Raw genomic sequence first — 25,994 nt, 5'->3', positions numbered from 1 at the left:
AACTATGGGGGGAATTTTCCCAGCCCGAGGGAGGCGGGTATGGAGGCGGGACTGCCGGGAAAATGGCAGAAACTGGGAGCGGGTACCGACCCCGCTCCCAACTCGCCTCCGTGCCATCTTCCCGGGAGGCGGGTCCCCGAGTCGCACAGGGACCCATCTCCTCGAGGCAGGAAGGGGATTAGAGCCAATTAACTGCCTGTTAACAGACAGTTTTGAGGCTTTTCCCCATTTTACGTCTGCAATTGCGGGCTTCCCGATGGCTGCGAACCTCGCCAGGGTCAGCGAGGCAAGCAGTGAGTCTACGGGGGTGAGAGGGATCGAAATGTCAGCTGTAGAGGTGAGTGATGGGTGCAAGTGTGGACAGGTAATTATGAGAGGTGAGTGTAAAGTGTTGGAAAAAGTTTCCTTACCTTTCATTCTTTCTGCAGGCTTCAACCTTTGAGGATCCGGAGGTGCCTCATCTCAACGGCAGAGATGACAGAATGGCTGCTGCATTCTCAGATGCAGCAGCCATCTGCTTTCTGCTGAGGAGAGAGGTCTTGGTGTGCCTGTGTGCAAGGGCTCACCTTAGAACAGAGATTGTGTTTGACAGCTTCTCAAAGCTGTCAAACACTGACGATTCATCTGTCAAAAAATTTTTGACAGATGAAGCGTCATACGTAGACGTCATCTATCACCGGCTTTCCCTTAACTGGCCAGGGTGGGCTTAACAAGGCCAATCAAGGGAAAATAGCTTGGGTTGGTCAGATGTCGCTGGGGGGTGGGATTAAAACCCGGAAACCAGAATTCCCACCTCCAGCATGTCTCCATTGAGAAAATTCAGTCCTATTGTTGTTACAAAACAATGTATCGTTCAACTCGCTGTAACAGCATCACATAAGATCCACAGTGGGAGCTGCTCCTGAAACATGTTAAAGGTACAAAATTCAGCAATGAGGTTAGAGATGTGGTAAGAGAAAATGCTAGTATTTCTATCAAACATCTCAATCTTTAAAGAAGAGTTAGAGCTGCAGAAGATGGACATGTCGAGAAAGTTACAAAATGCAATAATACTGCTGAGAAGAAGAATCACTTATATCAGGCCTAAAACTAAAATGCAACTGAAATGACAGGGAAAATGTGTTGGTTGTAATGTTCATATTTAATGCAATTGTGTTTGTTATTCAACTTTATATTGCAACATATCTAAAAACTTGCTCAATAGAATTACAAGGGTAAGCAGTGCTTTTAATAATTTATCATGTTTCAATATTCATATGTAGATGGAATTAAGGTCTGTAATATTTTTAAATGGATCTGATTAATAGAATTAATGGATTTTTGCTGAGGAAAGTGTATATTGGGATTAATAAACGGATGGTAATGGTCAAAAAAGTTATATATGATGTCAAACAGCACAGTTTTATAGACATGATGATTGCGTTAATGGATTTTTGTTAGATAAATGAATATTGATCGGTAGACCATTACTTGGTTTGTGACAGATTTACTAATGTGGTCAGTGAGTGAATAACTTAGCACAGGCAGAAAAGTACAAAGTAAAGAAGAGTTCATAAATTAATTTGTGACAAAAGTATTAAATATTGTATTTTACTAAAGTCTGGCCAAAATTTGTGGTAGTAAAAATGGCAATGATTGACAGCGGGGCAGAAGTCAGCTTTGAACCCACCTCCTTGTTAATTTCCCAAGTGCTCTGCCTGCGGTTTGCAGACTCGGCACTAAGTAGCAGGTCAGGCAATTGAGATACTTAAGAAGCTACTTACGGGTAATTAAGCAGCATTTTACCAGATCCTAACGATTTTTCCATGTTTTTTACGAGGTTCCTGGTGCTCGGGGATCACGTCAGGTAAGTGTGTCAGGTTCTCAATGACTCGCCATTGCTGTGAATAGTTGACAGCTGCAAAAGTGGTATAAAAGCTACCATTTCACAGCTGTTCAATTTTCAATCTTAGAGGCTGGAGCCTTCAGGATTTGGAATACACTTTTCAGCTTTATGGAGGCTTGAAGTGTTTGGAGCAAACTCTCTATCTAGTTTCAGCTCCTTGGAGTAACCTCTCTCACCATTGACAGGTCGCTTCTGTCATCTCAACTTCAGCTGCCATCTATTCCATCAGCATCAATGCCCTTGAAAAAATCTCACCTTGGTCCTCAGAATCCCAATACGATCAGCTCCAACAACAGCATCACTAAGCACACGTGCAGCACCAACCTTCTCTGCAATCACCTGATGCTGCACAGGACAGAGGGCATCAGCACCCGACCACATTGCTGCCCGTGAGGCCAGGGATGGCCTTACCATGGCCAGATTTACTTCACTTGATGCTGTACACCCTGGATGCGACATGATGCGCCAGGTTGGCACCGCCCCACACCAACACCATAAAGCATTCCTACAATGCCCAAGCCATTCCTTTCACACTCATCACCATTGTGGGAGTACCATTATGTCTCACCATTCATTGCAACTCACTAAGCCAGTTCCAAAGGTGAACATAGATCTTTCCAAGAAGGCAAAGTGTTGAAAATAAAGGTTTCAATGTTTGACACCACATAACAGAAACTTTACATGAACATTAACGATAACACCCAACTGCCTACCCTTGTGTGTTGTTAGTTGGTATGATTGGACAAGGATGAGGGTGAGTGTGAGGGGTGGCTAGTGAGATGGGGAAGTGATAATGTAGATAGAGAGGGATGGGTGGAGGTGCAAGGTAAGTTGGTGTGAGTAAGGATGTGCAGCAGTAGGGTACGGAAGGCAGAGTAATGGGGATGTGATGAATGGCACAGCAGGATGAAGTTGAGTGTGGCTTTGCAGTAACGTTTTGTGATCTTCTGAGATCATTGAAAGGTTTGTGCCACTGCAGCCTGGTTCTCCTGACGACATCCCTGCTTGTGCCCTCCTGTGCAATGTGCAACCAGGCTGCATTGATCTCCTGGGGTGGTCTCTTCTACCCATTGGAATGGAAGAGAACCACCCTGCATGCTGTGACTCCCTCCATAAGGGGAGTCATGGGAGAGCCTGGGTGCAGCCGTGCCCCTCTGTGCAGTGCTTGTCAGTGTTTGTAGCACCTCAATGCTGCAAAACACTGACAGCACAACTGTCAAAATGATTGTGGACATGGTCCCTTTAAGAAAACTGGCTGACGACGTGTCATCAAATGATGTCATCAGACCCGCTTCCTATTAATTGGCCGGGAACCTCGCAGGGCGGGCTTAACAAGCCCCATCAATGGAAAATCTTGTTGGAGGCTGGGATCGAGACAGATGTGGGGTCTCCACACGCCACCGACGTCACCCGCCACGGACCTGCCGAGGTTGGAAAAATCCAGCCCTTAGTGTTTGAAGTCCACAGAAAATAATATGCAGGTTCAGCGACTTAAATGCTCTGTAAGACTACATAATTGCAAGGCTCGTTACCCTAGTCTGAGCTTGTGATTGTATACATAACTAGCAGACCTCGTATAACATTGTGATATTGTGAGTTGGAGGTTTTATAAGCTGAGGATGTTATACCAAGCAGTATTACCATGGACACTGACTTGTCAGCATTGGGGACAGCCCTGGGAACTGGAGGCACTGGGAAGGGAGCCTGGGATCTGGTAGTACCTACAAGATCTCATTAGCAGTATTTTCATGCCGCCTAAATGAAAAGAGCTAATTATCACTTGCAAGGATCTATGTGTGAAACAAGTATTCACACAGTGAAACTGCATTCATTTAAACATGTGGTTACTCGATCCACAAATTTAGCTCTGTATTGTTCAAATGCCCCTATCCTTATTTCAGCAGCAAGGTTTTATTAAGGACAGAGATAAGGTGCAGTGCATTTCCTTCTGATTACAGTTAAGTTAAAGGGTTGGCAAAATGTACAATGAGTGCAGTTCTGACAAGTGATTGCATTATATAGCATTACTTTTTTAAAGTGCATAGCTTTGCAAGTCTGTGCTTTCATATAATATCTGTAGTCTGTATTTTCATATAATATCTATCAATAATATATTAAAAATCTTTCTGTACACATTACCCTTGTGTGTCAAAATTTTTGAGTTAGGCCTTTATTATATCAATATTTATAACGGAGACCCTTACGTCAACATTTGCCTCTCACGCTGTAATGACAGGCCCCCACACTAGATGGCATTGTTGTACTTTCCTGACTGCATCACCCAACTGTATCTCTTTTTGCAACAAAGACTGTAAGTTGTTTAAATGCTTTAAATATTTTACTTTTACCATTACAGTAACACAAACCTTATTTCCAATATCTTGCTTGATTCTGCTGCAACATAGATATTTCCCCCTTCTTTCTCTTGCTTCTGCCCTGCTCTTACCACCTACTTCATGAGCCCCCCACCTGCCTTTACAGCCTTCTTCCCAGCTCAATCAAGAACTCTGGTCAGAAGTCTGAAACTATTAGGCACCATTACTTACCCCCATCCCAGGAATTCACTCTGAATCTTAAACACAGGCCCAGGTTAAATGATCTACAAATTCTTTTACAACCTGATTTGCTCCATGGTAACTCTGTTAGGATATCACAACTCACTACTCCAAATAAAACATTAAAAACATTTCCATCTTTCTGCAAAAAAGAGTTAAGATAATCATTTTATATTTTTACAACCCTTTTCAGAAAAAAATATCTGTCTCTTTGTTCTGGACCAATGCACTTTTTACATGCAGTGAACATTTTATATGCAGATAGCACCCTCTGGTGGTGGTTATTGTGTTAGCAGTTTGTATGCTGGAAAGGTCATCTGATCTTTCTACCTTTCTTCCTGTGTGAGGTCATTTGACCTTCGTACCTTTCTTCCTGTGTAACACAGGAAGTAGAATTCCAGGAAGAACCTGGCAGTAATGGAGGATTCCATAAGGGTTTTACAATCCAATGTAATCTGATTTCATATGTTAGGCCAAGCGCAATATCTGTGAGTATCTTTGTTCCTTAGCATAATAGCAACGTTGTCAGAGTGGTATTTTGATAATATGTTTATAAAAGGTTAATATTTGATAGTTATAGAAGTGAGTCCAAATGTTAGTTAGTTATACAATTAGTCAATTCTACTGTTGTAAATATGTTTATATCTTATGTAATATCGAATGTATAGTACTAGTTTATGTACAAAACATACTTTGTCTTTGTTTACAGTTTCACAAATTTGTTCAAGTAAAGCTTCAAAACAGCAAATGGCTTGAGAAGAATTATTTTGAATAAGTGTTTAACTTGCTGGATAACTAGATAGGAGCACGTCTAGCGCGGCCAGTACACTCTTTCTGCTTGCAATACCAAAAAACTGGGTGGCTCCCAAACATTTGAAATGCCCAAATACCAGTCATTTCATTCACTAACGTTTTCCACATTAAACATATATAATTAATAAAAATACAACCTACCAATCACACAAAAATATCTGTATATCATCGAAAATTTTGATTATGGTGCATACTTTTGTCCACAAGCATTACTTGCAGTTTACCTCTTGATGTCAACATTTACATAGAAACCTAGAAGATAGGAGCAGGAGTAGGCCATTCAGCCCTTCGAGCCTGTGCCGCCATTCAATGAGATCATGGCTGATCATCCAAATTCAGTACCCTGTCCCTGCCTTCTCCCCATATCCCTTGATCCTTTTAGCCTTAAGAAATATATCCAACTCCGTCTTGAATATATTTAATGAACTGGCCTCCACCGCCCTCTGGCAGAGAATTCCACAGGTTCACCACTCTCTGGATGAAGAAATTCCTCCTCATTTCAGTCCTAAATGGCTTACCCCTTATCCTTAGACTATGATCCCTGGTTCTGGACTCCCCGGCCATCAGAAACATCCTTCCTGCATCTAGTCTGTCCAGGCCTGACAGAATTTTATAGGTTTCGATGAGATCCCCTCTCAATCTTCTAAACTCCAGTGAGTATAAGCCCAATCGACACAATCTCTCCTCATACGTCATTCCTGCCATCCCAGGTATCAGCCTGGTGAATCTTCGCTGCACTCCCTCCATGGCAAGAACGTCCTTCTTCAGGTAAGGCGACCAAAACTGCACACAATATTCAAGATGTGGTCTCACCAAGGCCCTGTACAACTGTAGCAAGACATCCTTGTTCCTGGGCTCGAACCCTCTTGCTACGAAGGCCAACATACCATTTGCCTTCTTAACCGCCTGCAGCACCTGCATGCTTACCTTCAGCGACTGGTGCACAAGAACACCCAGGTCTCTTTGCACTTCCCCTTCTCCCAATCTATTGCCATTCAAATAATAATCTGCCTTCCTGTTTTTGCCATCAAAGTGGATAACCTCACATTTATCCACATTATAGTGCATTTGCCATGTTTCTGCCCAATCACCCAACCTGTCCAAATCGTACTGGAGTTTCACGACATCCTCCTCACAGCATACCCTCCCACCCAGCTTTGTGTAGTCTGCAAATTTGGAGATATTACATCCAATTCCCTCGTCCAGATCATTAATATATATTGTGAACAGCTGGGGTCCTAGGACCGATCCTTGCGTTACATCAACATTCACAATGGAAACAGCTGCCTATGTAAACATTTGTAAAGGGGAAACTGTATCTAAACAGGTCAACGCTTTATAATAAACCTTATGTAAAATGCCATCAAATATAGCACAAGCCCGTTTCTCATTAAAAGTAGGAATGAAGGAGTAAAAATCGGACCTCGTTAGGCTGGTTTTATGCCCGTAGTTGCACATAACGCCTCCTGGGGCGCAATTCAGTGGAAAGTAAAATCAGACTGGACGTAAAACCGGCGGCCGATCTGATCCAGTCAGCGGTTTAGGTTAAGATTGATCCCCAAATGTAAAACAAATCGCTGAAAACCGACACTTGCGACCTTGACAGACCATCCGCATGCCCGGGAAAAGTGCCGATGTGGGTGGAGAATTGCACTTTTTGCACAACTTCCGCCCGCTGAAAGACTGTCAAATTCTTACAGCTTAAGAGTTTTAAAAAATAGAAAATTGAACTTTGTAACTCATTTATAAATTAAAAACGCTGTCCAATAAGGTAAGTTCATTTTTAGCCACGTAAAAACATTTAATTTTTTTTTCAAAAGGATTACATTTTGTTTAAAATATTTAAGTGTCCTTTTAAATATGTAATGTTTTTTTAAATTTATTTAATGTTTTAGCGTGTTTTTAAATGTGATTCAAAACAGAAGTCAAATCAAGGGGTATGGCGATAGAGCCGGTGAATGGAGTTGAGGCAGAAGATCAGCCATGATCTCATTGAATGGCGGAGCAGGCTCGAAGGGCCGAATGGCCTACTCCTGCTCCTATTTCTTATGTTCTTATCCTCGTTCATACTTTTGACAGTTCTGTGCGTAGAGACCTGTCAAAAGTATAAAGGGGGATTCCCTTCTTTCATTGGTTCGCCTGGCCCACGTGATCCCAGGGGCGCTTACGAACCGCATGCGCTCTTGGGATACCTGGGCCTCTGCGCATTTCAAAGAGGAGAGGCCCAGGATTGCAAGCCTACGCAGGGATCTACGGCGCCAGCAGGTAAGCTCGTAGATTTTTTCCGATCGGAGGCATCCGCCCGCAGGAAGCCTCCGATCGGAAATTCAGGGCCAATATATCTGCAATTTAATCCTTTTCATTTGTATTTTGCTCATTGATTAAATGGAGATGTTTGGAGTACTAAGTATAAACTTCCCTGAAATTCAAAGTAGATATTTCAGTCCATGCAATTGTCATGCTCAGATGTAATGGTACAGTATGTCTTAGAAATTCTGCAGCTCTTGACATATGAAAAGCTTTTGTGTCACTTTGACTGGCAGGATGCTGTGGTTTAGAAAGAATATAGCTTATGCATGGAATGTGTAGTTGAAATTTCAATTGACATATCTTGTATTGCAGTTTTTTGAGGCAAGTCTCCATAGTAAATATCTCTAATGTTAGCTATAAACCACAAAACTGTTTGAGAGGCTCAGTTAAAATAGTGTGATGTTTCTGTAACTTTTGAAAATGACTAAAACATTTCCTAATCTGTCTTGTGATTTGAAATCTAGGTTGAAAGCTAATAATTATTTAAGATCAATGTTATGCTAATAGCTTGATTTTTTTTAAAGTCACTTTCCTTTTTTAATTGTAGTTCACACGTCAACAGTTTCATTATTATGGAAGGATATAAAATTTTGTACATAAATAAATTGGTTTAATCTCCAAAATGCTTCAATATTCCACCAAATTGCTGACCACCCAACTTCCTTTTCTGGCTCCCATGTTAGCAGACATTGTTCACGGTTCTCTCTCCCTCAAATCTGCTGTCATCACCCCCTCCTCAAAAAACCAACCCTTGACCCCTCCATCCTTGCAAACTACCACCCCATCTCCAACCTCCCTTTCCTCTCCAAAGTCCTTGAACCTGTTGTCGCCTCCCAAATCTGTGCCCATCCTTCCTGCAATTCCATGTTTGAATCCCTCCAATCAGGTTTCCGCCCTTGACACAGTACCGAAACGGCTCTCACCAAAGTCACAAATGACATCCTTTGTGACTGTGACAAAGGTAAACTATCCCTCCTCGTTCTTCTTGACTTGTCTGCCGACTTTGACACGGTTACCACGCCATCCTTCTCCAACGCCTCTCGACCGTTGTCCAGCTGGGTAGGACTGCACTCGCCTGGTTCCATTCTTATCTGTCTAATCGTAACCAGAGAATCACCTGCAACGGCTTCTCTTCCCACTACTGCATCATTACCTCTGGGGACCCTAAGGATATCCTTGGCCCCCTCCTACTTCTCATCTACATGTTGCCCCTTGGCGACATCATCCGAAAACACAGTGTCAGTTTCCACATGTATGTTGACGACACCCAGCTCTACCTCACTACCTCTTCTCTCGACCCCTCCATGGTCTCTAAATTGTCAGACTGCTTGTCCGACATCCAGCACTGGATGAGCAGAAATTTTCTCCAATTAAATATTGGGAAGACCGAAGCCGTTGTTTTCAGTTCCCGTCACAAACTCCGTTGCCTAGCCACTGACTCCATCCCTCTCCCTAATATCTGTCTGAGGCTGAACCGCACTGTTCGCAACCTTGCTGTCATATTTGACCCTGAAATGAGCTTCCGACCACACATCCGCAGCATAACAAAGGTCGCCTATTTCAACCTCCGTAACATTGCCCGTCTCCGCCCTTGCCTCAGTTCATCCGCTGCTGAAACCCTGATCCATGCCTTTGTTGCCTCTAGACTTGACTATTCCAACGCACCCCTGGCTGGCCTCCCACATTCCACCCTACATAAACTTGAGGTGATCCAAAACTCGGCTGCCCGTGTCCTAACTTGCACCAAGTCCCGTTCACCCATCACTCCTGTGCTTGCTGACCTACATTGGCTCCCGGTTAAGCAGCACCTCGATTTCAAAATTCTCATCCTTTTCAAATCCCTCCATGGCCTCGCCCCTCCCTATCTCTGTAATCTCCTTCAGCCCCACCAACCCCCACCCACCCCCCCCCCCCGAGATATCTGCGCTCCTCTAATTCTGCCCTCTTGAGCATCCCTGATTATAATCGCTCAACCATTGGTGGCCGTTCCTTCTGTTGCCTAGGCCCTGAGCTCTGGAATTCCCTGCCTAAACCTGTCTGCCTCGCTACCTCTCTTTCCCCCTTAAGACACTCCTTAAAACCTACCTCTTTGACCAAGCTTTTGGTAACCTGCCCTAATTTCTCCTTATCTGGCTCGGTGTCGAATTTTTGTCTTGTAATACTCCTGTGCAGCACCTTGGGACATTTTACTATGTTAAGGGCGCTATATAAATACAAGTTGTTGTTGTTGTAATATTTATACACGTACTTATTGTTGTGTCTCCTTGTGTTCTTATATTACTATGTAATACAGTGTAGCAGTTCGTGTAGATCGCCACTAAATAAGAGAGTTTGACTTCGACGAACTATTAACAAGTTGTTTATTTACAGGAACAGACTAATTACATCAGGTAAGATGGCAGGTAAGATGGCTGACTGTAGGAGCACCGTGGTATAGGTCTTGTCCCAGCGGGGACTCCACGAGGACTGAGTTCGCAGTCCTGTGGGGAGCGTGATGACGTCATCGCGTTTGTGTTGTGACGTTGCTCGCGTTTCCCACGCTTAGGGCGTCACGTGATGCGCGTCGTTGCGTCGCTGGCCGTTGAGGCCGACGTCGGGAGGCCGGGCTGTGCCGGTGGCTTGCCGCGGGAGCGGAAGATTGCATCGCTCCTGTCGGCTGGCAGTTGAGGCCGAAGACGCTAGGCCGGGCTGTGCCGGCGCACGCACATCACGTCGTACGTGACGTGACGTCAGCGCGCTAGGGCGCGCCTTAAAGGGGCAATGGCCCCAACAGGTAAGTTAAAAGGGCAACAGCCCCGAAAGGTAAGTTAAAGGGAATTATGTGTCACAATGTAAGGGACAACCAGTGGTACCGTCACAACAGACACTTTTAACTCATTTTAGTTTACCACTTTTACTCAGTTGTATTCTTGCTTTTATGATGTTGCTGCCGCATGGTGCGGAGTGATACAAGATGTCCGACCTTGCACTGCGCACTGCCTTTCACAGTGTGCCACATAGCAATATAAATACACTAACCAAAGTAGTTCCATATAACGATGTAACAAGTAGTTCCATTTAACGATGTAATAATATAACGATGTAACATCCCTCTTTCTCAAAAAAACTAAAACATGAAATTTAATTTAATTAAAAAAAATATTTTATCTAAACTATTATTATCAAATACAAAGAATCGTGAGTTTTCTTTTCTTATTCGCGATATCGCTCAGGTGGTTGGATGTTGTCCCTCCATCTTGTGGATTTGGTGGTGACCACTCCTCTCTGCGGTGTTTTGGTGTGTTCCGCTCTTCTTGTTGTTGCTGTCGCACTTGGAGTTGGAGTGTGCATGCTCGTGGTTGTTTGATTTGTGGCGCTTGTTTCTGGCATCGTACTGCTTGCGGTAGCTGGTGTTGTCAATGTTGCTGATGTTGTCTGCTGCTTAACCAGTTCAGGTGAAGGTCTGATGTGGAGTCTGTTCCGTCTGTATTGGTTACCAGGTTTGGTCTCTACGAAGTAGGATCTTGGAGTATCAGCTTTTCCAATGACCTTGGCTGGATTCCAGGTTTTCAGCACATGCACTGATTGCCCATTCAGCAATTCTGGTGGCATCTTTGCATGTTTGTCGTAATGTTTGCTTCCTACGACTTGTGCTTCTGACAGCTTTTGTCTGAAGTCCTCCTGGTCCTGCGGAGGATGTATTTTTGCTGGTAGGGTAGTCTTAAACTTCCTCCCATTCAGCAATTCTGCAGGTGATTTCATTTCTGCTTTCAGTGGTGTTGATCTGAGTGATAGGAGGGCAAGATCTTGGTCTTCCCCCATCTCACTGCTTTTGATGAGAGTTCTCTTGACAGTCTGGATCTGTCTTTCGATGAACCCATGTCCCCTTGGGAAATGTGGGGATGAGGTTACTATTTTGAACCCATACTTTTCTGCCAGAGCTCTGAATTCACTCGATGTGAACTGGGTTCCATTGTCACAGATTACCTTTTCCGGGATTCCTTGTTCAGCAAACAAGCTCTTTGCAATTCTGGTGGTAGTTGTGGCTCTCAGATCTTTCATCTTTCTCACAAAAGGAAACTTGGAATAGTAATCTGTCACTATGAGATACCATTCTTGATTGCACATGAAGAGATCTGCCCCAACAGTGTGCCATGGTGTTGACGGTATTTCACTAAGTATCATCTCCTCTTTCTGTTGTGCATTTCTGTATTTCTGGCATATACCACATGCAGAAACCATCTGTTTGATATTTTTGTACATGCCTATCCAGTATACAGCTGATCTGGCTCTCAGCTTGCATTTCTCCATTCCCATGTGGCCTTCATGTATTAGATGGAGAAGTTCTGTCTGCATCGTCTTTGGCACGATGATCCTTGATCCAGCAAGGAGAATACCGTCTTCTATTGCGATGTCGTCTCTAATCGTCCAGTATTGACGAATTGTCGCCTGTACCTGCTGGATTCTCTCCGGCCACCCCTGTATCACTTGTTGTGTGAGTAGTTGCAATTCCTCATCTTTGCTAGTCTCATCTCTGATTTGACTGAGCTTTGTAGGGGTAACACTCACTAGGTGGTGGATTTTTATTGTTAGACCCTCCACCTCGTGTTTCTCATATGGTGACAATCGCGACAACGCATCTGCTAGCACCATTTCCTTTCCTGGCTTATATTTAAGCGTGAAGTTGTAGCTTTGGAGCCTTAGAAGTAGTCTTTGCAGTTTTGTAGGTGCTTTGCACAGATTCTTCTTGTAGATCTGTTCTAGTGGACGATGGTCACTCTATTGTAAACTGCCTTCCATACAGGTATGTATGGAATTTCTTGCACCCATACACTACTGCTAATAGTTCTCTTTCTATGTTGACGTATCTCGTCTCAGCTGACGTCAAGGCCTTTGATGCGAAAGCTATTGGCTTTCCTTCCTGCACAAGAGCTGCCCCTAGTCCTCTGGTAGAAGCATCTATTTGTAGAGTGACTGGTTTTCTTCTGTCATAATATGACAGACTTGTTTCTTTGCACAACAGTTCTTTAAGTTGTTTGAAATTCCTTTCATGTGATTCAGACCACTGGTATTCGGCGTCTTCTTTTATTAGCTCTCTGAAATTTGTTGTATGTTCCGACATGTTTGGGATGAAAGAACTCATGTATTGGACCAAGCCGAGGTAACTGCTCAGCTCTTTCTTTGGGTGGTTTCATTTCAGCAATCGCCGCAATCTTCTCAGGACTTGGCTTGACTCCCTCTGGTGTGTAAATCATACCGAAGAATTGGCATTCCTTGACTTTAACTATGCACTTATCAGCATTTAACTTGATGCCAGCCTTCCTGGTACTCTCCATGGCCTCATGTAGGTGCATATCATGGTCTCTTTCATCTGCTCCATAGATCTGAATATCATCAGCTATTCCTATAGCTCCTCCACAGCCTCTGTATGTCTCGTCTACTTTCTGTTGAAAGATATCTTGACTGACCTTTAACCCGAATGGTAGCCGCAGGAATTTGTAACGCCCAAGTGGTGTGTTGAATGTTGTCAGTGTTGCTGATTCCTCATCCAACTTCACGTTCCAATATCCATTTCTGGCATCTAGTTTTGAGAAAACCTTGGCTCCTGCCAGCGATGGCGTAATCTCCTCTAGCGTTGGAGTGGGATAGTGGTCCCTCTTTATTGCCTGGTTTAGATCTTTGGGGTCCAAACATATCCTGAGATGCCCGTTTAGCTTTTCTCGTACCACAATTGAGTTTACCCAGTCTGTGGGTTCAGTGACCTTTACGATCACTCCCTTTCTTCCATCTCCTTTAGCTCTCTTTCAAGCTTTGTCTTCAGCTCGATGGGTACTTTTCGTGGAGCATGGATAACAGGCTTTACCTCTGGATCGATGGTGATGTGGTATTGGAAATCTCCGAAACATCCCACTGTATCATCGAAACGTTCCGGATACATGTCTATCAAGTCTTTTTTACTCTTGATTTGTGGGCGATTCTCCAGCGGGGTGTTGCTGTCTATCCTCAGTGACGTTTCCATCAGCTCGTGATTCACTGAGATCAATCTCAACTTCTCGCAGCTGTTTAATCCCAGGATCGCTGGCCCCTCAGTATCGGTGACATACAACATGCAGTTGATGTTCTTTCTTTTATGTGTCCCTTTGACAAAGGTTATTCCGAGTTGTTTAATCTCACTCCCCCCGTATGCTGTCAACGTGACATTACTTGCCTTTAAACAACCATTTTTCGGGTAGCCATCTTCTCTCAAGTTTTCAGGAAAGATCTGGTACAGTCTCAATGGGAGAATGTTGCTCTGAGCCCCTGTGTCCAGCTTCAACTTTAAATTGATGGTTGTGGGCTGACCTTTGACCCTCTTTTCAATTTGGATGATGGTGTGCAATTCTCTCTTCGGAGTATTTTCCGCTCTGGACATCTCTTGAAGCTGTATCTTTATGGTTTCGATGTTTAGTGTATTATCATGACCATAATCATCATCATCCTGTTCATCCATGGCATGGATATTGTTTCTTTCTCTGGTTCTGCTGTCCGCCTTTGTTTTTGATGTATATTCCTTCTTTCTTCGTTCTACACCTCTTTTCCCAGTGGTTTAGTTTGCCACATGCATTGCAGCTTGTTCCATATGCTGGACATTTCCTCATGTCTGTATAATCATGCGGTCTTCCACAGTTTCTGCACATGTTTCTCCCGTTGTCATGTGCATGTCTTTGTGTGTTGTACTTTTCTCTCACTGTATCCACCCTGTTGTCTGTCTCAGAAGCCGTCCGCATGTCAGCCGTTTGAGAAACTAGCATTCTCATTTGCTGCTTCATGAGCTCTCGCAGTATCTATAGCCTCTCTTATTTTGAGCTTTTCCTTCCCTATCAGGGCTTTTTGTACCTCTGCATGCGCTGACCCCCATATCAACTGGTCCACAAGCCTTTCCTCCATTTCCTTAAATGTACACTTGCTGGCTTCATTTCTCAGCCTTGTCAGGAAATTGTCAGCTGTTTCACCGGGTTCCTGTCTTAGACTCTGGAATTTGTATCTGTGTATATGGTGATTGGATTTAGGCTCTAGATGGTTGCTGAATTTCTCAAAGATTGTTGCAGGGTTTTCCTTTTCCTCTTCAGTCAAACTCCAGCTATTATACAAATCTAGACCTTTTTCTCCTGTCCACAACAGAATGTAACTAACCTTTTCCTCGTTGGCAGTACCCTTCAGGAAGCTTTTGAATGTAAGGTCATATTTCTGTTTGAACTTGCGGAATGCCTCTACTCTATCGTCGGCTTCCCAGTTCATGAGGGGTTGCATTTGCGCAGTTAGTGCCGTGGCAGCCACCATCTTAGTTGCCCGTACGATTCACGCTCAATCACCGCAGACACCGGCACTCACGATCAGCTCATATATTCACTTTTCGTCTTATTCGTAGTTCGTATGGCACAAGTTGTACTCACTTATACCGCTGCCACCATGTTGAGTCTCCTTGCGTTCTTATTACTATGTAATACAGACACTTTTAACTCATTTTAGTTTACCACTTTTACTCAGTTGTATTCTTGCTTTTATGATGTTGCTGCCGCATGGTGCGGAGTGATACAAGATGTCCGACCTTGCATTGCACACTGCCTTTCACAGTGTGCCACATAGCAATATAAATACACTAACCAAAGTAGTTCCATATAACGATGTAACAAGTAGTTCCATTTAACGATGTAATAATATAACGATGTAACACTTATATTTGCATATCGTTTTTAAAAGATTGTAATCCGAACAACTATCCAATGAAAAAGCACAAGTTAGCTACTAGTCTTTTCAAATATTGTTCTGCATTGTATCAAACTAAATTTATGTGATTTTAAATGATGTGTGCTGTTCATAGCCATTTTATATTTATATTATTAATACTGCAAAATATTCTTAATTCTGTGTCTAGCCTCAATGGGTTTAATTTCAAGGGATGAAGCGTGCCTGGACAGTCTTTCTTCCATCTTAAACAAATGCAATATACTGCAATACAATAGCAAAATACTGCAGATGCTGGAAATCTGAAATAACAACAAGAAATGTTGGAAACACTCAGCAGGTCAGGCAGCATCCGTGGAAAGAGAAACAGAATTAATGAGCTGGATTTTGAAGTTTCCAACCTGTTCTGGACCAATGGACTTTTTACATGCAGTGAACATTTTATATGCAGATAGCACCCTCTGGTGGTGGTTATTGTGTTAACAGTTTGTATGCTGGAAAGGTCATCTGATCTTTCTACCTTTCTTCCTGTGTGAGGTCATTTGACCTTTGTTCCTTTCTTCCTGTGAGAGGTCATTTGACCTTCGTACCTTTCTTCCTGTGTAACACAGGAAGTAGAATTCCAGGAAGAATCTGGCAGTAATGGAGGATTCCATAAGGGTTTTACAATCCAATGTAATCTGATTTCATATGTTAGGCCAAGCGCAATATCTGTGAGTATCTTTGTTCCTTAGCATAATAGCAACATTGTCAGAGTAGTATTTTGATAACACTATGTTTATAAAAGGTTAATATTTGATAGTTATAGAAGTTAGTCCAAATGTTAGTTAGTTATACAATTAGTCTATTCTACTGTTGTAAATATGTTTATATCTTATGTAATATCGAATGTATAGTACTCAGTTATGTACAAAACATACTTTGTCTTTGTTTACAGTTTCACAAATTTGTTCAAGTAAAGCTTCAAAACAGCAAACGGCTTCACGAAGAATTATTTTTGAATAAGTGTTTAACTTGCTGGATAACTAGATAGGAGCACGTCTCGCGCGGCCAGTACACAATCCGCCCGGAAAGAGGGGAGGGGCCAATAGACCGTGAGAAACCTGGAAGTCTGGGTTTCCCTGCACGCTGTGGAGTTTTAACTTCACAGTGTGCATGTGACTTCATGAGCAGGTTCCCCGCCCTGAAGTGAGCCTGATTGATAGGCTGGCTTCCAGTCGGGTTGGGAGTGTTAGCTGGACAGGACGCTGCGACAACAGATAGGTGCGGAGTCCAAGGCGGGGAGGAGTTCCAAGCCCAGGTGGAGGGGTCCAATCCCCAATCCCGGGGATGAGTTCAATCCCCAACCCCGGTTGGGGGGGGGGGGGGCGGGCTGCTGGTGGGTGAGCTTGGGGGGGTACCAGGAAGAAGCACTGCTGCTCCTCCTGGCCTACAAGGATTGTTCCCCAAGGTTGTGCTCGCCTCGCTGCAGCTACTGGGAATCCCAAGGCCCTGCACAGCAGGTTAAAGCAGAGGCTTCAGGGCCTTATTATCATATTTAAAATGGCAACCTGCCTCCTGGGAGTGGGTTGGCTGACCGCTCCCCATCCCGCCTGAGTAAAAGTTGAAAGTGGACGGGTTGGGGTTGGGATTTATATTTTTAAAACTTTAACTCCTCCCCCTCACCTCCAACCCACCTGTTTTTTCATGTTAAAATTCCCCCCAATGTTTTAGATCAATGACCTTTCATCAGTTCTGGATTAAGGGACGTACCAGAAATTAGAGCCTTTGAGGAGTAAACCAGAGCTTTGGTGGGGAGGCTCTCTGCTTTAGCTGGAGAGATAGCAAGATCTGTGGGATAGTGCAGACTGTAGATTAGTGCTGTTCAATGGACATTGAAAAGGAAGTGGAAAGTGAGGGTTAGGGAGGCAAGTGAAGGCATGGTCAAAGAAGTATGTTTTAGAGAAACCTTTGAGGCTGGGGTAGAGATGGTAGCAAGTTGCCTCCCCAACTCTCTCTTTTTCCACTCCTGCTCAATGTGAAACGTGATCTGATGACAATCTTCTGGAACAAACAACAGAATTTTGTTGCAAGAATCAAAACAACAAAGTACAGGAAACTTTCTGGTATCCGGCACGGACGGGACCGACGTGTTGCCGGTTCATCAACAATTCCGGATAACCGAAAGATACGGAGCGCAGAGCTCCGTATAAAGCAACAAACCCTGTTGCACAGCTTCAAAACAATCGGCACAAGTTGCAAGCGTCTCTGTAGCTTAGCAACAGCTTCAGCTACACCCTTGCACAGCAACAAATGGAGTAAAAAAAAGTAATAAAAGTAAAAAAAAGTTACCTGAACCGACTCCTGAATTTTGCCGGTGGATAGAGCGTTCCGGTTATTTAGGGGCCGGTTAATCGAAAGTTTCCTGCAGTTGCTTTTGCTGGCCAGTCTGTTGACTGTGAGGGGATATTTCTGTGTATATTCTCTTGGTTGCTTCTCATTCTGAGTATCATTCAGAAAGTTTTTTAAAGAAGAAAATAAAAAAATTATATCAAAAATAGGAATATTTTTTCTGTTCATTTTGCTGTATTTAATAATATTTTGCTGCTACTATTACTAAGTTACACCAACTGTTTCCAGTAATATTTTAAAAAATTCCTATGAGAGTGTACTTTCAAATTGCTGCTTATCTAATTGTCTTCACCTTTGCCACTGTAACATTTTTTATTACAGATCATGTGTTATTGCAGCAGACTAATGGAGTTGATCATTCTGAGGAGGAACAAGTGCCAAACTTGCATATTCTGGGTGTCCTATTCCTGAACAAGTATATGAGTAGTGTTTTCAACCTTCTCCTAATCCTACAATTGTAAGCAATTTTCTCTTTTTTTAAATTATTATTCTGTCCAATCACAATGGGTACTCTTTTTCAGAAAAATAAAAACAGTCGATAGGCAGGTTAAACTGTAATGCTATCAGTCATCTACAGCACTTCCTAATCTGGACTGCATCCAGAATTATTGTTACATTTTTGGATGTATTTAAACTTTACCCTAAATTGTTTCATATGTTGTACTTTAAATCTCTCTCATAGTAAACCCAAGCCTTGCCTTGTGACTTAAGTAAGTTTTCCGTAACTTGCAGGGGAAGTGAACAGCAAACACTGTTTGGTAATTGCTATGAGGTACGAGACAATCTTATGCCTCGATAATACTTGAATTAATTCTTCAAAAATGGTAGAATACCATTACAGACATTGTCTTCAAAGTTTAAATTATGAAGAGAATTTGTTACACAAATAATGAACAAATGAGTGATATAGTACAATCATATTTACAGAAGACATTCTTTTATGTAAATCCATGAAGGGACAAAATGATTTTTTTAAGTTTCAACTCTAAGAACTAATCTAAACTTTATAAATTATTTTTAAACATACAGAATATTTTACTCATCTTTCTTTTAGGAATGTAAACTTGCCTGCAAGATTTTCAAAGCTGCTTGGCTACTCTTAGATTTTCCAATGAAATGCTGTTCTCATAATGATTTTCCAATTCTAACTGCCCTTTATTCGAACAACATTGAATGCTGTATCTTGGACAAGAATTACCAGGACATCCTGGATTTTGAGAATTGTGCCACTGAAATTTTAAAGAAGGAGCTGTCAGTCAGTTACAAACAGAACCAGTCATGAAGTCTTTGGGGTAAAGTTTCTGCTTTGGGCGCAATCGGGAAATTGGGCGCAAATTGCGCTTGTTATGGTTACAGTTCAAGTTTCTGCTAAAATGCATTTGCATAATCACAAGATCTTCCATGAACCAGCGCAATCGGTCAGCGTAATAGAAATTAATCGTTTTATTCTTTGCATTAAAAAATATTAATTGACTGTATTTAATGTGGTAACCTGGAGCAATTTTGTTAATACAGTTGAAAAAAGATTTATCTCAAAAAATAAGCATTTAACGAGTGTCTAATCCAACACCTGTAAGTACCTGTAACCTGCTTTTAAACCACTGAAAATGACTTTAAAAAAAAACTAAACTGAACCATTTACTGGTTTCATTGGTGTACACTATTCAGTTTCTTAGTAAACTAAATATGTAAAAACTTTTAAAACTAATGCCTGTGCGCCTAAGAAAACAAGCTCAATTTGAAGACCCTCCGCGAACTACAGCAAACTGGTGCAATCAGCAGAAACTCACCATCCTCATTATTTCGACCTGGGGGCATTCCAGTTTTGTGGGTGGGGCTGACTTCAGGCAAAATTATTTTTAAACCAGCGTTAAAGATCACGGAAACTCGATTTACGCTGGACGTAACTTACACTTGCGTTTCCGTGATCTTTTGCACTAGTTTGGTCGATTTCACTCAGATTACACTGATAAAACTAGTGGAAACTCTAGAGACTAGAAAGTCATTTTAGCCCAGAAATGGCCGGTATCATTGGAAAAGTTTGAGAAATAGCGCCAGGCGCTAATGCTTTTGACTGCACGCAAAATTCGTTCTCGCTGCTCAAAGAAATGATTGGGGTGTTAAATCAAGTCTTAAAGGCCCAGCTCAGTGATGTTACACTCAAAGGGTGGACCAATATTGGGTGCAGTCTAATCTCAACTCATCATTGCCACAGGCTTTTCCCAGTACTTAAAGGGGAGGTTCATTGATACTGCAGCACCTCATTCTCAGCATTGCTGGTGGTGCAGCTGCCTCAACAAGAAGAAGCACAACAAGGAGAAGGAGCCAGAGGACTGAAGCAGGTGTGCTCATGGTATATCCACCTCAGTCAACAAATACTACATACCGCCGTCTGTACTACACACTGCCCAAAGCACCATACCCCCAGCACTCACCCACCAACAATGTCAACCTACCAACACTCATACCCACATCTCACGCCTTGCACACAATGACAGTTATTCACCAATGGCAGGCACAAGGGTCATTATTTATTAGAATGAATGTGATATGTTAATGCATAAATTTATTAATGGAGTTTGCAATATTTTGTGGGGTCTCTTATTTCACCTTTGCACCCAGGAGGACGCTGTGATATGGTATGACACAGGGATTGGATGATGGGCATGTGGTGAGCAAAAGGGATCTAGGGTTTAAGTTGTCCTGGTATGAGGCTGGAGGTCTGTTTGGAGGAGGTGGCAGAGTTCTGTGACCACCACCTTGGTGATGCGGAGCCGTCTAATACACTGCTCCTCGCTTAATTGAAGGTAGAAGTGCTGTCGGAATACCCTCGGAGGGTAAGGCTTCCTGGCGAGAGCCCTGTTGGCCTTCCTCATCCCTCTGCGCACATGTTCCTGTATTTCTGGCTGCATATGCTCCCTCCGCCGTAGATCCTGGAGGGCGAGGTGGCATGTCAGTACAGCCCCCATTAATGTTGTGAAGTTTAGCAGTTTGAATCTTTGAACAATAAATGTAGCCACTTTGCACTTGCCAGAAGACTGCTGATAAAAAAAGCTTGAAATTACTCATACAAACAGTGCCACTGAAACTAACTTGCCCTGACAGCTGGGAGTGATTAATGCTGATGCCTTCAAATAATGTCACTGGAGCTGGCTCCTGTCAGCTGTGCGCCAGCTCTCCCTGTCGCTGTCTGGTCGAGGTGCAAAGATAAGTAGCAACAATGAATTTTGCAAATCAGGCGCCCGGTGAGCATTGCACGCTCACTGATGTCATGATCTGCCTGGCATTGAAGTCCCTGGCGGTACCTTGTGGCGGTGCAACGGGGAGGCCGGATTTGCCTCGCTCTGGTGCTACTGCATCAGCCCGGTTACTGCCATCTGCAGGCGCTAACCTACCAAATTTTTCCCCCTCGGCCTTTACAAATTTGCAAACCGTATATCATGCTCCCTTAAGCATGTTACCAAGGAGACTCTAACAACAAACCTTGCAACATTGTATCAGAATCAGCCACATACACAACTTTGGCTTTAGTAGGCTGTTAAACTCTCTATACTGACTGAGTATTAAAGGGGCAGGCAGCACATCATGACAAAAACTCATCATTTTTGTCACAATAATGCTACAACAGCAATGTAAATTTCTGTGTAATGCACTTTGCCAAATAATCTTCTGTTTTAATGTGATATCCTGTAAAATAATAGGTCTTCATCTAATCTCAACTAACTATGAACATTAATTAGCCTGTAATACTTAAACATCAGTGTAATGTGTCATACAAATACTTACAATTAATTTTTACTTTAAAAAATCCATCCACATGTATAATATAAAGAATACTTTATTGTTGGTAGAGGCTTGCAGGCAATAATTTCACCGTATGTTGAGATGACTATGCTTGATTGTTGTTCAGTTTTAAAAAAGCCTCTCATGTCAGATATGCTGCTCCCCCTCTCTTCCCAGAAGCGGAAGCTAATCGCAATTGCAAACAGTGGGCTGTCTGCTCCTGCTCATAACGTACCTGCTCAGTTTTTCATGTGTTGCAAAGAATTGTAGTACTTGCCAGTTTACAGCCAGTGGTACAGCACAAGAAGAGTAAAATACTGGTTAGTATTTTTCGGATGAGATTTTTGGAGGATATTCTCTTAGCCCTGCAATCCTGCTGCTAGTAAACTCCATAAATCTGTAAAATGCACGCTGCCCAATTAAATTCCTAAGCCGCGAAACTCCCTCTTTTAGCGCCGGCATTTACGGCCAGTTTCAGCAGAAAAATGGTGGCTGTCTCACTTCTGGTAACTTCCGGCGCAGGCCGCAGCAGTCGCCAATTTGGGCAGGTTGGGTAGTGTGGCCGTTGCCTGCTTTCGGCAGAAGAATGCTAATGAGGCAGATCTTGACATCAAGCTGATTTGACGCACGACCTGATATCTTGGACGTCGCCACTCAACTGCACGCCCTCCCCAAAGCACGCACAGCTGAAAGTGCGTTCAGTTGCATGAGGGACCCCCCTGACCCCGCCACCCCCCCCCGCCGACCCGACCCTCCCCCCCTCCCCCCCCCCAAACGATATGTAAAGGGATGATCAACAACTTGCAGATGACTTACTTTTTGATTTCTGCTGGCTGTGTGTAAGTTTGTGAAACCATTTGGAGCTTTCGACAGTTATTTAAAGTTGGTGACAGGGAGCGGTGCTGCAAGTGGAGAAGGCCTTGCTTCTGAATTCAAGGGTTCTGCTCAGACCACTTGCTCCCAGTCATGGGGGCTCTACTTGCAGTCTCCCTCATGCTGCAGCATGACAGGGAGATGGAGCAGCGGCAGCAAAGAAGAGGACAAGATGCTCGCAGAGCAAGGATGAGGAGGGGCAGGTGGGCTCTCAGCAGGAGGCCTTACCCACCTAGGGTCTTCCAAGAGTACTTCTCCTACCTGCACCTAAGCCAAGAGCAGTGTATTCGGATGCTCCACTTCACCAAGGAGGTGGTAACAGAACTTTGCCACTTCTTGGAACCAGACCTGCAGCCTCAGAGCAGGACGACGACGGCGCTGCCAATGGCAGTAAAGGTGACTGCGGCCTTGAATTTTTTCGCTACAGGATTCTTCCAGTCTGGAGCAGCCGACATATCTAACATCTCCCAGTTCGTTGTCATTTGCTGCATCCAGGAGGTCACAGAGGCTCTGTACTCCAGGAGTAGGGACTTCATTGTCTTCTCTCTGAACAGAGAGAAGCAGGAGGAGCGTGCATGTGGCTTTGCCAGGATGTTGGGCTTCCCTATGGTGCAGGGCGCCATCGACTGTACACACGTGGCTTTGCGGGCACTGCACATCAATCCTGAGATGTTCTGTAACCGTAAAGGCTACAACTCACTTAATGTGCAGTTGGTGTGCGACCACGCCCAGCGGATCATAATGGTGAATGCCCGGTATCCTGGCAGCAGGCATGATGCCTTCATCCTGCGCCAGTCTGGTGTGCCAACGATCTTCCAGCCACCACTTCAAATCCGAGGGTGGCTGCTCGGAGACGCGGGCTACCCACTCTACACCTGGCTGATGACCTCCCTCCACGACCCCACCACTCGTGGCCAGCAGTCATATAATGACAGCTATGCTCCCACGAGGAACCTCATTGAGCAGACCATCGGGGTGCTAAAGCAATGGTCCCGCTCCCTTTACCGCTCGGGAGGAGCCCTGCAGTACACTCCAGAGCGGGTGTCCCATTTCTTGGTGCTCTGCTGCATCCTCCACAGCTTGGCCATCCTGAGGGTCAGCCCTTGCCACCATGGGTTCCACGGCCACCTCAGGAGGAGCAGGAAGGGAGGAAGCAGGCAGCAAATCCCCATTCCGGACGGGCGCGTCTCTTCAGACTCCGGTTCCAATGAATGAAACCCCAGATCCCTGTTGCTCAACACCTCCGCACGTTACCGTCCCTGTGTCACGGAACATCACAGCGTCCTCTTGGGCACAATGCTGAAATGAGTGCCAGCATAAAACAAACATTCCAATTTAAGTTAAAAATGATTCAATCCAATACTACATAACAAAGTCAACAGTCACCCTTGTGCATTCCCTTAATGTCTATCTTTCATGTTCCTTTGCCTATTCTAGTGTCCCTCCTCTAGTTGGTCGGGGTCTGGCTGGGCTGCTGGCTTGGGTATCTGAAAGGAGAAAGGCACAAGGGTTGGGTTGTGGTGAGGGGAGGGTGCCCAGTGGCTGCAGCATGTCTGGTGGAAGGTTGCTGACTTTCAGTGGAGGATGGCCTTGCAGGACGACCTCGAGCAGCCCTGGGCCTAGAAGGCCCAGCTGTAGACTGCACCATCTCGGCGTGGCCGGCAGCAGTCTGGGCTGGCTGGCTGACAGGTAGCAGCAAGGGCAATGGTGCAGTGGTAGGAGCACGAATGATGTCATCCTGAGAGAAGACTGCAGGTTCGAGCACCATGGAGCCACTGCCACTTCCCCAGGGCGGCACTTCAGTATTCCAGGCAATCTGTTGGAGGACAGATTGCTGGACTGCTGTGACACCCTGCAAGCCGCTTTCCACACTCGTAAACCCAGCCACGATGGTATCAGTCTGAGCTTACATGGCAGCAAGCTGAGACTGCATGAGACCAATCTGAGCTTGCGTGGCACCAAACTGCGCTTTCATGAGAGCAGTCTGAGCTTCCACCTCAGCACTCAGACGTTGGGACACTTCCGCTTGTGTTGCAATGGAAGCTGCAACATCGCCCATCACACCCAGCATCATGGTTGGGTCCACAAGTGCTCCAATGGAGTTGCCCATCACTTCCATCCTGGAAAGCCCCGTGCAATGTTGAAGCCGGATTCATTCATGCTCCTTGACACTGACAAGAGGCTCTCTGGCAGGCTTGCCATTGCACTAAGCATTTCTGGGTGCATGCCCAGCACCCTTCTTCTGAAGGCTGCCCCATCGAGGTCATCATCTGAGTCCTGCGCAGCAGAACTTGTGTGCGAACCCGGCCCTCCGGGGAGCTGGCACCCGAGTTTCCTTTTCCCCCTGGCCTGGCTGCAGCCCACTCGTGCCCGGTGACTCACCACGTGCAGATCCTGCCTCTGTACTATCCTCTAAAGTTCACACACTGCCATTTTCTAAGCTGCAAATGTCAGATCAAGTGACGGTGCCTCTTCTTCTCCATCACCCTCCTCCTCTAGTTGGTCAGGGACTGGCTGGGCCGTTGGCAGTTCTTGGGTATCTGATAGGAGTAAGGCACAAGAGTCGGGTTGTGATGAGGGGAGGGTGGAAAGCAAGATGTACATGCTTACACCATCAGCTGCTTGTAAGTGAGAAGAGATTGTGGGATGAGGGGGACGTGGCATGTGAGAAAAAGGATTAGGTATGAGCATACCATCATCAGCAAAGCTTTCAACCTCGCTGCTCTCCACAGCCTCAGTGACGGCCCCTCCAATTATCTCCAGCATCGTCTCCTCCAGCGCAGTAAGGTTCTGCAGGCGTGCTTCATCCCCACCTGTCTGATGCTGCTCATGGCAGTTGTGAGCCACCTTGGCTTGCAAGAGAAAGGGAAGTGTGTCAATGAGTGGGGTGCAATGTGTTTGGGTGATGTGCCTGTCAAGGTTGAATAGCTGACATTGTGTGTGAGGTGAGTGTTGCAACAGTGGTAAGTGTGTGAGGGTGAGGTGAAGATTAGATTGTGAGGTATGAGTTACGATAGCTGGAGATTGTTGGTAGGTGAGCAATGGGGTGTGGTGCATTGAGCAGTGTGTGAGGCTAGTGGTGTAGTTGGTGAGATATGACATTTGAAGATGCATTCACTCACCTTGACCACTCGTGTGAGGTCATTAAACTTTTTGCATCATTTGATCCAGGTCCTGGGGGGCAACACTAGTGGCACTGACGGCTTGGGCTATCTCCTCCCACTACCTTCTGCTGTTCTGTCTCGAAGGCCTCCTGCCCCCCTGTGGGGAGAGGACCTGTCGTCTTCTGTATACTCACTGGACCAAGGCGCCAATGCTGCATCTGAGAAGTGTCATGCCCTTTCTCTTCCCTGTTGCGATATGGCTGCATCCACAGTGACAATGAAGTGCTTCTGCAACAAAGCACCTCAGCTTTAAGAAGTGCAGAGAGCCTAAGCAAAATTTGATTGGCCAGTAGACTGCACCTGATATTGGCCCCCTTCTTGAGTGCTGAGCCAACCAGCAACGTGTTTAGCGCTGAGCTCAGCACGCCAATCATGAGCAGGCAGCATGAATTTTGTGTGCTGGCTGCACCATTTTGAACGGGCGCAGGCAGATCGCGCTTCACGATTCCCACGTCCGTTTTTAGGCCTAATCCAATTTCACCCCCTCCCCCCGCTGTCCACGGTTAGCTGGCTTTT

The 25,994-nt window shown here is 44.6% G+C and overlaps 1 protein-coding gene across 4 annotated transcripts in view; it reads left to right on the top strand.

Moving 5' to 3' along the window:
• The window catches only part of LOC147115764 (uncharacterized), a 500,089-nt gene that overhangs the window by 146,652 nt on the left and 327,443 nt on the right, over window positions 1–25,994 (top strand). For all 4 annotated transcript variants that reach the window (XM_085990285.1, XM_085990282.1, XM_085990283.1 and 1 more), the window contains one exon: window positions 17,980–18,115. In XM_085990285.1, the coding sequence (XP_085846411.1) occupies window positions 17,980–18,115 (136 nt within the window). The remainder of the gene's footprint in view (window positions 1–17,979; window positions 18,116–25,994) is intronic.

The sequence above is a fragment of the Somniosus microcephalus genome, chromosome 6 (genome assembly GCF_052327205.1).
Source record: "Somniosus microcephalus isolate GS21.2 chromosome 6, FLI_Smic_1.0, whole genome shotgun sequence".
Lineage (NCBI taxonomy): Eukaryota > Metazoa > Chordata > Chondrichthyes > Squaliformes > Somniosidae > Somniosus > Somniosus microcephalus.
Note: the sequence above shows the minus strand (reverse complement) of the source record. Positions and strands in the feature narration are given on the sequence as shown.